Raw genomic sequence first — 14,763 nt, forward strand, 5'->3', positions numbered from 1 at the left:
GATCAGGCAATTTTCAGCACTTATATGACAGTCCTAGTAAATAAAGTCAGCCTGTTAGTGTTAATATTAGTTTAAATCTATTTCTCTTTCTCTTAAAAAAAAAAAAAAAAGAATCCAGTGAAAAATAGTATGGGGATACCATCTAAGTTGCCAAAATGGAAAGCTGAAACTAAAACACTGTTTCTTCAACCAAGGCAAATATTTGCTCTGCTAAAAGAAAACAAGACTGCAAGCAGAAATTTCCCTCCTGTCTTTTGAGATTTTTTTAATTAAATTAGCAAATATTTATTGTTTAGCAACAAATGGAATAGCCCCAGGGTCTTCATTAAGCAATTTACAGGGAAGCAAGGCATTTTATTTACACCTATAAACTTTCGAATGACTATATGTGTACATTTCTAATAGACCATAAAGGCTGCTTATTTTACAATGTGAACAATATGGAGAACCAGTTTATTAGACCAAATTCTAATAAACTTGTTTACTGCTCACTCAAGTAGCAGAAATTGACTTCAAATAAATTGTAGATAATATTACCGTCCATAATTGCATTCTAGGAAATATTCTACTAGGTTTTATCAGTGGAATCTAACCACTGACCTACTATAACTCTTACTATAGTAGAACCAGTATTTCAGAAATTTCCAACAAGACTGTGAAAGACATTTAAGATTTTATTTATTTAAAAAAAATTTTTTTTAATGTTTATTTATTTTTGAGAAACAGAGAGAGACACAGCACAAGCAGAGGAGGGGCAGAGAGAGAGGAGACACAGAATCCAAAGCAGGCTCCAGGCTCTGAGCTGTCAACACAGAGCTCCATGTGGGGCTTAAATCCACGAACCATGAGATCATGACCTAAGCCAAAGTCGGGTGCTTAACTGAGCCACCCAGGCACCCCTAAAGATTTTATTTTTTAAGTAATCTCTACACCCAACGTGGGGCTCAAACTCAGAACTCTGAGATTGAGTCGCACACTCCACCAACTGAGCCAGCCAGGCACCCTAATAGTGAAAGACATTTTAATTGGCTATCTCTATTCCTGAAAAACGCTCTAAAACAATAATGGCCAGCATTTTACTGAACACACTAAGTGCTTCACATGCAGTATCTTCTCTAATCCTGACAACAACTGCATCATCTGGGTATTACCATCTACTCCATTTACAGTTGAGAAAACTGAAGTAGAGAAAAGTTACCTGACTTACCAGGGCTTACCCAGCTAGTAACTGTTGGAGCTGAGACTCAAACCAAGGTGGTCTGATCCCAGAGACTGCATTGCTAGTTGCCCTATCACTGGTGCTCCTATACAGTTCGGGCTTCGTGAACTCAAAATATGCATGCAATTTCACCAAAAATGGCTCATATACCACAACCGTCAATAAATAGTAGGTTTTAACTTCTTAAACATTTCTCCAGTCTCTGACAAACTACTTTTGTGTTTATCTAGAGGGTTTCTTTTAAGTGGAAATAGAGGCTTAACAAAGGCAAAATGATAAGTGAACCTTAACTTCAAGGACATCCTTTTACTCCCTTCCCCCGGCTGAGGATCTTATCACTTTTCCTTGATTAGCATTTCCTTCCATTTTGCTTTGCATTATTCATAACACAGCCCATATTTTCCCACCCCCAACACCTGGAGGGTCTAAACTAATCTCACTTCCGTGGGGGAGGTTTCCTACTAGTTCTTTAAAAGAAACAAACAGGTGTTATTTTTTTTCCAAGGCTGATTCCTAATGACCTGATGAGTTGCTTATTTTAATTGCACCCAAATCACCAACCTACGTGCCTTTAATATAAAAGGGTCATTATGGCCACTCAAGCCGAGCAATTAGAACTGTTGAAGAGTGTCTGGGATTCCCAGACCCCGTGAAATACACACATTTTAGCAACTTCTGACAATTGTGCATATTAATATGAGGCAAAGGACAATGAACTTCTCTGAGGTTAAAACAATCACAATGGTGTGAATTCAGGCTATAAGTCTGCACATCTTTTAAGCGAAAGTGCCTCCCCCTATTTCCACATTGCTCATTTGGTTCAATTTGCAATTAGAGAAAGAAAGCAACAAAAAGAAAGCAACAAAAAGACGCTACTTCGTGCAGGTTTAACAGGCAAAAATATGTACAGTTTCTAACTCAGATGATGGCATGTACTGTGAGAAGGAGAGACCTGTTTCGTTTTGTTTATAAAGCTCACCATCACTGTTTACTAAAGCTGCCTTGTTCTCCTCAGATATTTCCTAAAAGTAATGAATGGGCCTAATTCTTATAAAAAAGCATACTCTCTTCAGAACGTCAATGCTTGCCAATCTGTAGAGTCAGATGCAAACAGTCCTCACTCATTTGTCCATAATAGAGGCAGTTTGATGATTTTTCAAACAGCAATAAATACTACTCAAATTTATAAAGGGTTCTGTCATAGGCCTCCTCCATGATTTCAAAATTCAGTGACACATATTCTCAAAACTGTTACTATCATATAGGATAACCATAAAAAATCTAACCACATCAAATCAGAACTTTTCTAAAAACTATGTTTAAACAGGGTGGTTACAAAGTCATGCCAATTACTGAGACATCTGCATGCTCCCTTCCCTGTCGTTTTCAAACTAATTCTTTTCTATGTTTTCTTGGATATCTTTTTTTTTCTTTTTTTTTTTTTTAAGTGGGCTCCAACACGGGGCTTAAACTCACGACCCTGAGATCAAGACCCGAGCTGAGATCAAAAGTCAGTTGCTTAATTGACTGAGCCACCCAGGCACTCCTAGACATCTTTCCCATCGATGTTTGGAAGCCAATATACTCTGCAACAGTGACCTGACTCACAAAGTCCCTATGCTTTTCTTGAATTCCAAAAAGCAGGTTATAACATTATACAGGAGGTAGATCTGTATACAAACAGCCTTAATGCTGGGCAAAAGGTGAAACATCTTAATAGAAATTTACTTGGAAACAAAACATTCAGTTATTTAAGATCTAATTTAGCCAGGTTATTAAGAAACAAAGCATCAAATCTATAAATGTAAAAATTACCACTTCGTGTTCAAGACATACGTCCTACCCTGTCAACTTGTGGGTGTGGGTATGTTGAAGGTAGGGACCTGGAAAGGAGTAGCCGTTAATAAAACAAATTGTATGTGACTATAGGTATGTCTGAGAAGATGGGATGGAGGTCAGATCACGTCCATTGTTTTAGATGGAGAAGAGACACAGAATGGTGCTTGGTCTGTTTATACACCTTAAAACAGTACAAAATGTGTGGCTAACATCCGAGTCTCCAGATATTTTTGCACCATCTCTTCTATACTGCAGAGACGAATTATTATTGTGAAAACAGAAAACAAATATTTTAGTGCCAAACTGTACTCTGGTGCTAATTCCAAGTATTTATAAGTGAGCAAAGTTATGAAATGACTTCAGTCATAAATTAGCTCCTTTATAAACTTGAAAATTATGAGTTTAGAAACATGTGAACAACCAGAAAATATCAATGGCATTAGCATTAGCTGTATGACTTATTGGTAGTAAGACACTAGGTCTTCCTCTCTCAGAAGGAAGACTGGAAGGATAGAGATCATATTATTTACACACTATTTCTTCCATGAGTTTTTCCTGTATTCTTTCAGAAAATCTTAAAATTTTCTATAATGACTGTGTCTCTCTCTTTCTGCCCCTCCTCCACTCACAGTCTCTCTCTCAAAAATAAATAAACATTAAAAAAAATACAAGCTCAACCTGTCATCTTGCCCTTTTTAGGCTCTTATTTCACTGAACTAACCACCCACAGTCAACCTCTCAAGAAAAATCGTACTCCAAGAGTACAGAATAGTAGTCTTGCTATTTAGGGAAATCTTCAGTGCCAATTCTGAAATGTGGATATAAGTTTTGGGGAAAAAAATCCAGTGTTTTCATACAGTTGAATAAACTTCACAGATAAATGCATTTATCCTCCTGTAATAATGAGGCATACAGATTGTGCCGAACTTTGAAAACTGAAGTCATGCAAATACATTCCTCAGGCATGAATGCTCTCCCTCACAAAAATTTCTAAGGCAGGCCTTCCGCTATCATTGTATTTCATCAGCTTTTGTGATTCTAGAGCATGGCCCTGAAATGAGGAGTGAGGCATTATGCCACATAAATTATAATAGAGAACTATATAAATTACACTTTTACAGCAACCTTAGGAAATTAATGTTGGATGCTCCCACACAATCTGCTTGGTTTGTGGCTCTGGTGTTCAGCATGTATTAGTAAAGGCTTAGTTATGTGCCTTCCAGAGCTCTGCTCTGAAGTACCCTGCAATAGCCACTAATCCTGTCACAGAAGGTCTGCAGTAAGAGTCTGATGACTTAATGTAAATAGTCCGAGATAGTCAATAAAAGTTAATCAAAACACATATTATAAATTTCTATTTCCAGGACCCCACTCATCACCCAGAGTTTTCTGAGGGAGCTGTGGTGAGGGCTGGGTGCCTACAAAACTCTCTGGAACTCTAAACTCTGCATGAGTCACAGACAGGTCAGAAACAACCCTTCCCGCCGCCCCCCCCCCCACCCTTCAGTTGAGAAAAAACACGACATCACCAACACGACTGTTTCTTTTTAGAAAGAACACAGCCTCTCTTTGCCATTGCTGTATGTAAATGAATAGTCAGTGTGGACTTATGTGATAACTCAAAATATTTACTCACATACAGATTAGACTTAGCCAAGGGATAAAATTAGCATTAGCAATTCACATATATGTAAGTGAAAAGCACTTTGTTTGGAAAGCAGGGCTGATCTTCCCAGTGACCGATTTGGTAAGGGTATAAATCTGGGCTACAATGAGGCAGATGGCTGTTAACAATGTACAGATTAGCCTTGCCCTGCCTCGCACTCAGATGTCGAAGTAACCCAAAATCTTTTCAAATCCCTCCTTTCATTTTTGAAGCATAACAAATGAATGGAAACACTATTAATAGAAATCTTTGTTCAGGTAAAGGCTCTGAGAACCACTGGGGGAAATTTATTGCCTAGACAACAAACCGCTTGTCCCTACCTGCTGTGATCTCAGAATGGCCGCATCGATCTCCTCCACCTTTTGAGTGATGGTGTCGCTCACTAATCGGTAGCGGTCATTGTCCTCGGCCACCATTTTTTCCAGTCCTTCCCTCGCCCTCCAGGGTACCAACTCCAGTAAAGCACTGCTCACTTCGTTAAGGGAGTCCAATAAGGCTTTGCTGTCCTTAGCTTCCTTTTTCAGTTCCTGAAAACAGAATTCAGAAAAGATACAAATCTGTGGGTAATGCTTAAGAGTTAGAACAGGCTTTTCCTTTAACTGTCCTCGGGGCTAACATCCTTTGCAGGTCAATTATGCCAGGCATTGGTCCCTGAGTTTCAGTTAAGTTCTAGACACCTTTGCTATTTAGAGCTATTTTGTAAAAAGGAAAAGTGTTTCCTGAGGAGTTCCAAAGAACAATTCACTTGTCAACACGGCAAAGATTTTATCTTTGAACTTTAATATAAATGTTTAAAATTCGGGAATCAAAGCCAAGCAAGTTCACATGTATTATTCTTTGCTTTCTGGTAACCTCTAAGTAATCAGGTACTAGGAAAGTAATACAAAGAGTAAAGTCCAAGCCAGAACTAAGTGACCCTCAAAATGAGAACGTAGTGGCTTTAAATCATCCCTGTTGAATCATTACAGGCTCAGTGAGCCTGACCTCGCCGGCTCCCTTCCACCCACATGTGATCATACTTCAGGGATGATAAAACAGAGGCTATCTCTGAAAAGAAAACAGCATGACAGAATACTACTTCTGCAATATAAGTAGAAAAGCTACCTCATGCTACACATCTATCTTACATAAATATTGTTGTTCTAAGCAAATTATGTGTATCTCTGAAACAATGACTTTTTTTTTTCTTTCTGTTTTCATCATTCTGTCTCTTGTGTAATAAACTACACTCCCAACCATAAGACTCTGGAAACAAATTATAAATGCAGGGCTTTCATCTCTGGGCTCTTCGAAATGTTACACAATTGATCTCCTGCCAATTTCTATTGGGTCCCCATCAAGGCATCCTTCAGCATATTAGTAACGACACGAGACTATCACCCTAAACGGTAACAAATGGATCGAAAATGCGTAAATAAAAGCCTACTTTTTGTCTCGCTTGGGCTTGGCTTGCTGCTTCTCCCGTCAGAACCTGAGTTTCGTATGAAAGTAATTCCACCTCCACTTTGTCCAGCCAGGTGCAGAGCTCTTCACGTGTGGAGTGCAGGCGCCTGGCAAGCTGCAGTGCCTGCTCCAAGGTCTTGGCTACATCCGTGCTTAATTTAGTAATGTCTTTGTACCTTGCTTTAATGGCTTCCAATTTATCTTGAATGATTAAAACTTCATCACCTAAAATTTCAAAGGCGTGTTATATCTCCAGAAAGCAAAGAAAAGCTAGAGGGAGGGTTTCTTCAGATATTATTGTACACTGATGAGATTTTCTCAGGGAGGGGAGGGAGGAGAGACATTTTTCCAAACATGATCTGACCCAAGCGAAGCGTTTTTCTAGGTTTTAATCCTTCCCGGGATTTCTGGCAAATCTAAACAGCTCTGAAAATGCCAATATAAAACCGGAAAGGGCTACAGTGCCTGCAGTTATGGGAAGGCACCACCTTCACAACTAACTATATGGTGTTTTCAGACTTCAAGCACAGGAGCTAAAAACCGCTTGGGTTCCAACACTGACTTTGCCACTCGTTACCATGCACAAGATCCTTAACCTCTTTGTGCCCTTGGTTTACTCATTATCACACAGGGATGAAAGAATCTACCTCATAAAGTTGTGATAAAAATTCAACAAGTTTATAGTTGCAAAGCGTTTAGACCAGCGTCTGGCATGTGCATATGTACGTGTGCAAATGTGTGCGCATGTGTGTACGTGGTACATGTGTATGGGATGTGAATGTGTATATATTAAAAATAATAAACTCATCTGCACTATTCCAGTAGGTCCTCGCTCTCCTCTACCTCATTTTCAGACACCCAGAGAAATTGCATCCTGGGCTTCAGACTCCTGGTTCAAGGTTCTAGATACTATAGTGAACCCCTCGCAACTCACAATGAATGTTACTGGCCCATACTTCAATACAGATGGTAACTGGACACAGGTACAGTGAAACTTTCCTGTGGCCAAAGGAATTACTAAAACGAGTTAGTCTGTATCTGTTTTCTTAGTAAGTGTAAGCATGGAGAAATGAAGTGTGTGTATAGCCAGAGAATTTGTCACTGAACGCAAACTATCTTAAAATTTTAAAAACTGGTCTACAACCTGCGTACTCATGCAGAACAACTGCCTCCCGCAAGTGGAAAATGAATGTAACCCTGCTATGTGCTATGAGTAATACACACAACTTCCATTAGGAACTCAAGTGAGATCATGAGAAAAAAAGTGAGCTCATATCCCAAAACCCCCTTGGATCAGTCTTCAAAGAATTCTGCAGAATGAAGTCTTGGAGTGGCCTCAGAATTATAAAGGATTTTGTTTTTCTCTTATCCCTAAAATATTTAGAAAGCAATGCAAAAATGCTAATTGCATGATGATCTGATTTGAAAGATTCTCACCTGTTGTTTGTTTCAGTAGTTCTAAACCATTTAGTAATGCCTGATCTACATTTTGTTTTCTGAGTAGGATGTCCTCTTGCAGAACCTAAGACACAGGTACGGTTTTTATGTTGGGGGGGGAAAAAATCACAGTTAGCTTTGGTTAATCTTAGAGAACTCTGTGTTTCATAGAGATTTAAGTAGACACCTCCCATTTTCAACTATTAATCCCTGTTCCCTTATTTTCGCCTTCTCTTTAAACCACCATGGCCCATGTTCATCTACCCTAATTCACACGCTCTCTCCTTTTCAGAAAACAGACTTTGTGAAGATATTGGACTACCTGTTCATTATGAGTCTTCATGTACAACAATAAAATAGCAAAGGAAAGGGGGGAATCTGGCTATTGGATAAATTCAATCTCTTTTTAAAGTGACTCCATTAGAAGTAATCTGTATATACACGCAAAGTCTTTTTTTGGGTATAGCAATTCCCCTAAATCATAAGAACATAAAATAATCCAGAAATGAGAAAGACTTAGAAAATAATGACAAGTGAAATGAAAAAACAAAAGAAAAGAAAAGAAAAGAAAAAAGAAATAAAAATACCCGAAGTTCAGACTGCTGCTTCCATAACCCCTCAGGGCTGTAATCCTGGACTGAGAGCTTGCTCAGTTTGTCATGCACTTCATTCAGCCAATTCATCAGCTCAACTTCATCTTCCCCAAAAATCTTAGCATTACATAAGGCCTGCTGGAGGAGCTCAGACCTGCTGTGACTTTTCTCTTGAATCTCAATGTACCACACTTGAGAGGAGTCTAGTTTACTTTGCACCATATCTTTATCCTCCCTGGAGCTCAAAACCTTTAAGGATTGGCCAATGCTAACAGCCTGGTGTAAATGTTTATTGTGATTGATGATGTCATCTTCTAAGGCCTAAAATAAAGTTTAAGAAAAGAGAAACAAAAAGGATGGACAAATAAAAATGAAAACATAAATCAAATGAAAGAATGACATTTGAAATGGGCTTAGTTTACAATTATGCATAACACAACAGTACATAACTCAAATTTATGACATAAAACCACAAAGGAAATGGAAAACTGAATCTTACTAACGTGCAATGGTTATCTTACTTTGTGCTGTGCAATTTGTTCCTCAAGTTTAGACGCTTGGGTTCCTATGGGCTCACAGTTCGCCAGCTTCTTTTCTATGGTTGTAAGCCACTCATTCAATGGTTCTAGGGTTTCATGAAATTGCTGTGCTACCACTGAGATACCTTCCAACTGACGATTCCTATAAATGTGCCAAGATAAAGGTCATTTAGGGATGAAGAATGTGTGAAATAGTCAACAAACTTCTTTACTCAAGCTCCTGCATTCTAAACATTTTTTTGTGGAAAACAACTAAGGTTAAAATTAAGATCTGTCACATTTAAAGGACATGCTAAAATAGCTATCCTATTAAATAAAATTAAAGGTGAAGCACAGGCCAATCCCAAGCAGCTAAATCTTATGAAACTCTTAAGAAATCTGGTTACAATAATAGCTATGTAATAATAATAATAGTAATGTCATAATAACAATAGCAGCAATAATAATGACAATGATGACAATAAAAAAAAACTTATTGAACACATATGCTGTGCCAAGCCTCTGTTTTAAGTGTGTTATATATTAATTAACTTCAATCAGAGCACCAGTTACTGTGACTTCCTTAATCAACTGGTCAAAATTGGATTCAAATTTTGAAGACCATCTGTAGCTCCCCGCATAGTGGAATGAATAGTGACTCCTTCTCAAGTAGTGTGTCGGGTCTATTCCCTCCCAACCCCCGCCAAAAAAAAAAAAAGTACAGTGTCAGGTATATTTCCCAAAAGCAACACTTAATATTTTATGGATTAAAATATCATGAAAAAGGATTTCTTTAGACTTTTACTTATTTGAATACACTTTTATATAGTTTGAAATGCTCTTAAAAAACACATTAGTTCTTCAGTTAAGATGGTACCATGTAACTGAAAACCGACCTTCCGCCACCCTCAGTTTTTACCTAGGGCAAGAGATTGTGCCCGTCTCTATACAGAGTACCTGACTCAGTACCAGATCCTGGGACCAAGAGTGGTTGTCATAACTTTTTATCATGCATAATTCTTAGGGAATTGCATGATTTAAGAAATTTGCTTTCTATGGAGACCAAGGGAATTCTGGAAAATTGGCACATGCTACTGAATATAATTTCTGTGTATATCATAAACTACACATTTATATATCTCTTAAAACTTTCAGATGAAACATATTTGATCTTTAAAAAAATGAATATAATTATTTTTGACTTCTAAATTATTACTAAAATTCTTTTTTTCCTTTTTTAAAAATTTTATTTTAGAGACAGAGAACACACACATGTAAGCATGTAAGAGAGAGAGAGAGAGAGAGAGAGAGAGAGAGAGAGAGATCTCCAGCAGGCTCCATGCTCAGCACAGAGCCCAATGCAGGGCTCAATCCCATGACCCTGGGATCATGACCTGAGACGAAATCAAGAATTGGACACTCAACCAACTCAGCTACCCAGATCCTCCACATTCTTTTTTTCTAAATTCAAATATCCAATCATCTAGAATCAGTGAAAATAAACTATTTTGTGACCATATTTAGTTTACTGTGACTTAAATTGTGAGTGACTTCATTAATCAGCATATAAATCATAATATGACCACTATCCTTCTATTTAATACCACTGTGAGGAAGGTTTAGGAAAAGAAAGCCATTGTGGTAGTAAAGCAGGGATCTAGACATTAATTCATTTCATTAATTCATTTATTTTTAAAAAGTACTGAGAGTATCTCTCATGGCAGTCAGGGTACAATGTCCTGGTAATTCCACAAATGGAATAATCTCCCGAAACGCGACTAAAGGACATGAAGCTTTTAGCCTCCTTAGGAGCATCTCATTCTACGGTCATACAACTATAAACTATAATTAATTCTACTCCAGTATTCAAGATTAGACAAATCCTCTTCTCTTCACCATTGTAGTTCCAAAGAAGGTAGCAATTTATGGAGATAATCATTCTGTTCAGTGGTTCGTCTAGTTTCAACCCACCCAGTCTATGTGGCTGTGGTTACACTCCAGTGCAGCTACTACTCAACACAGGTCAATGTGATCCCAACATGGAGAATGAAAAAAAAAATGTAATCAAGAAACATGTTGAGTGCAAAAGCCCATTACATGCTTCCATAGCACTCTATATTTTTGCTCTGAAATATCACATTTGTCATTACTTTTCAATGGCTATAAAACACTGACTGTACCCTGAGGACAGAAATGATCTGTCCAGCTCACCTCTAAAGCCCAAGGCCTAGCTCTATGCCTGATGCACAGTGGGCAGGCAGTAACTGCGTTATTAATAAATACATGAATTACTCCTGAGGGAATTATTTTTATAAAACCAAGTGTTGAGATGTATCTGGTGACTACAAGACCTCACCAAGGGAGGAGGGAGGAGAGCGGCACCACAGCCCTTGCTACCTGTTCACATACATGACAAACATGGGAAAATGACAGTTTGAAGAAAAGCAATATCAAAATCCAAAACATCAGTAATTAAAGACTTTGCTACTTCTTCAAAAGACCGGAAGTATGTAAGTTACCGTGTTTCAGCTTTATTAAGCAATGCCTCCCATCTACTGTCCAAGAGACTCAGCTGCTTCAGAATCTTTGCTTTGTCTGCAGGTTCTGCTGTTGCAGCAATTTTTTCTCCTTCACGTTTGATTACCTCCACAGTCGATTTGCGGTCATCCAGCAATCTTTGGAGAAGCTTGACACAGAACATTAAATACCAGAAGCAAAAGGGGAGGCGGGAGGGACAAAGAAATAATTGTGTCATCAGAATGGAAAACACGGTCTAAGTACTTTTGATATGTGACAAAATACATATTCTGCATAGATTCACATAAAAAGAAGTAGGATTTTAAAAATGGCTCATTTTGTTTAGTGATTCATTACTATTGTGTCAGACGCTGTGACGGGGGCTTTTCATAGCAGATAAAACTAATATTGATAAGCCCGCTAAGCCATTCACTATTAATTTTTAATATAAGATAATAGGGTAGAAGGTGCTGCTTCAGTATAAGCCCACTGCACAGAAAGCGCAAAATTCCCATTACTGTAAAGAAATGGGAATACCTTAAACATTCAACAATCATGTCCTTTTGAGACAAGCTTAAGATATTATAAATCATTACTGTTTTCAAAACCTCTCCCCATGTTAAATCATTATAGAGAGGGAAGTTGAGACTCAGACCAACTTCACAAGCCAGTGATGCTAAATCTAGAGACTCTGGCCTCCCTTTACTAGGTGGGACTAGCTCCTACAATCCTTCATTAGGACAGAAACTAAAAAAGAGACTTCAAGTATCATGTCCAAAATGAACAGGGAATGGAACAAGTCAGAAATCCCCCAAAGCTGGCTAAATAAGACTAGTATTTCAGGATTTAGTGGCAGAAAAAAAAATGCAATTTAATTCTAAGAAGCATTTCAAAAAACTCAGAATGGAATGTTTGAAAGAAGTGGCCAGAACCCAGGATTACTTTGCTCTCATCTAATCAAAACAATTATTTCATGAGCAAGTGCTATGCATAGGCACTGGTCAAGAGCAGTGAGGAAGTCACAGGTACGTAAAACGCTAAATACTTCACTGATTCCTTATTCTGACCCTGATGGATAATTAAGGATTAAAGAAATGTACAGTTACCTAGAGGTAACAAGCTAAGACAGCACCCTCTCCCTTTCACTTTGAGACCGCCAAATCAGGTGGTAAGAGGAACCAACATGTTTAAAAAGAAGAGGAAGAAACGCAAACTCTCTTGACACAGGTTAGAGTCATTAGAAAATCAACGAACCACAGGTGATTGAGGCAGTAGAGAGAACTCATTAAGTGGATTACTTCTGATAAACTTTAATAGCAAAGCCTCTAGCAATTAAGAAAGCAAAATCCACAAATAGGTCTTGTTGGTTAAACATAGTTCATTAACTTTGGGAGAATAACAAAGGTTTAAATTAAATAGCGAATGGTAGCAACTATATTGCCATATATAATATTATACATCCTTATTACTTTATTACATTCTTATTCTTTATTACTTTATTACATATTATGAATTACATACTATTTAAAAATCATTTTTTATGTTTATGTTTCTTTAATCCTTATCTCCAAATCTATTTCTAATAGGTTAATTCCCAACATACTAGAGTCCTCAAAGAATTTTTAGAAATAGTACTGAATGTCAAAACTAAATTAAGGCTCTTAATCCATTCCTTTCTTTTTAAGATTCCACATGGGAAAAACCTTACCAATGTGCTGTGTGCTAGGCCCCTCCCATGTGCCATTTCAAGTCATGGCTGACAAATTAGTACTGAAAATGTCACTAAATACGTCCTAACTGACCATCACCATCTGGAGCACAAAATGGTTTTTTTGGTATGTTATCATCCCTTCAGCAAGTGTGTCTTTCTTTCCAACTTGGTCCTGTATTAGTAGTGTCAAAAGACACAACACATTCTTTAGCATATATGAATCAAATATTTGCTTCTTTCGTACAGGCTGAGCCACAAGAAATGGCCTGTATTTAATGTATAAAAAAAAAAGGAGTGAGAAATACAGGGTGCTACTTATGGAATGAGTAAGTCACAGGGATAAAAGGCCAGCATGGGGAATATAGTCAATAGAACTGTAAAAGCATTGTATGGTGATACACGGTACCTCCACTTTTGGGGAACATAGCGTAACATATAAACTTGTTGAATCACACTGTATTGTACACTTGAAACTAATGTTACATTGTGTGTCAACTATACTTTTTTTTAAAAAAAAAAAAGGCAATTTCATACAGATCAATCTGCTATGTAAGGGAATGACGACATTTCCACCCAAGTTACCTTTTCAGTGAGTGAAATCTTCCTTGACGACTCTACTGGAAACTGCATACATACCCACCCCCAGACTCCACTCCAGCACTTCCTGTCCATCCTTGCTCTGTCACTTCCTACTTCTTATCTCCCACCCCTGCTTTATTTATCACTTGCTAACTTACCACCATGTACTTACTTTGTTTACAGTCTCTCCCTCTTCCTCCCTGTCCACTAAACCTTAAACTCAGTGAGGAACTTGCATCTTTTCTGTTCAGGGATCACTGCCAGCAGCTGAAACAAAGTCTGAAACCTGGCAGATGTTGAGTATATATTTGTTGAATGACTAAAAAATAATACCTAGAGCATCAACAACCAGTCAACTAGAATATCCTATCACTACAGAGAGTCACAAGGTAAATCTTTACTCTCATGGTTATGATGGGACATGAAACACAATACAGAAGTATCACGAACTTACTTTTTGCTCTTGTATCTGGGCCTTCACCACTTTGAACTCGGCTGATGGGGGCTTCTGGTTGGCCACAAGCTCCTCAGTGTCTGCCATCCAGCTGAGCAGGGACTCCAGGGCGTCCTGGAAGCGCCCACAGTGCAGCAGTGCCTCCTGCAGCTGGGCTGCCCGCTGAGCTACCTGCAGAGTTTCCGTGGCGACAGCTTATTTACTGGCTTCACAGAAAATGCAGTTTGCCCACCAGCCACCACTGTTCATGCTCATCTGCCCATCTGGTCACAAATTTTCTTTTCCAGGGCATCTGGGTGGCTTGGTTGGTTAAGCCTCTGACTCTTGGTCTCAACTCAGGTAATGATCTCACGGTTTGTGGGTTCGAGCCCCACAGTGGGCTCTGTGCTGAAAGCATGGAGCCTGCTTGGGGTTCGGCCTCCCTCTCTCACTGCCTCTCCCCCTCCATCTCTCAAAAGAACATATAAACACACATTAAAAAATGCTTTTTCTTCTCCTTTTCACTTAAAATCTGCCCAAAGCACTGACAGTGGCCAGGACTATGGTGGAAAGGAGTCAAAATTTAGCAGTAAGCCAGGAAGAAAAGGTTACCATCCCAAACGGTAATGTAAAAGATGAAATCTTTGAGACTTTGGAAATACCCAGTACATTTATGATTAGCAATGAATAATTCAAATATTTTAAGATTACCGAAAGAAACAATGTCTTAGTCATTTTTATTATTATCCTTTGACTTCATATTTTATTTCCTACTGATGAATATTTTAAAAGACTACATTAAAAAAAC

The 14,763-nt window shown here is 38.3% G+C and overlaps 1 protein-coding gene across 30 annotated transcripts in view; it reads right to left on the minus strand.

Annotated features, from left to right (window-relative positions):
- DST (dystonin) overlaps positions 1–14,763 on the minus strand; it is a 495,699-nt gene that overhangs the window by 64,472 nt on the left and 416,464 nt on the right. For 26 of the 30 annotated variants that reach the window (XM_045498616.1, XM_045498614.1, XM_045498603.1 and 23 more), the window contains 7 exons: positions 13,977–14,147; positions 11,235–11,401; positions 8,719–8,878; positions 8,192–8,518; positions 7,605–7,689; positions 6,151–6,392; positions 5,045–5,251 (listed from right to left, as the gene is read on the minus strand). In XM_045498616.1, the coding sequence (XP_045354572.1) occupies positions 5,045–5,251; positions 6,151–6,392; positions 7,605–7,689; positions 8,192–8,518; positions 8,719–8,878; positions 11,235–11,401; positions 13,977–14,147 (1,359 nt within the window). The remainder of the gene's footprint in view (positions 1–5,044; positions 5,252–6,150; positions 6,393–7,604; positions 7,690–8,191; positions 8,519–8,718; positions 8,879–11,234; positions 11,402–13,976; positions 14,148–14,763) is intronic. The other 4 variants (XM_045498624.1, XM_045498606.1, XM_045498620.1 and 1 more) reach the window with 1 other exon arrangement.

The sequence above is a fragment of the Leopardus geoffroyi genome, chromosome B2 (assembly GCF_018350155.1).
Source record: "Leopardus geoffroyi isolate Oge1 chromosome B2, O.geoffroyi_Oge1_pat1.0, whole genome shotgun sequence".
Lineage (NCBI taxonomy): Eukaryota > Metazoa > Chordata > Mammalia > Carnivora > Felidae > Leopardus > Leopardus geoffroyi.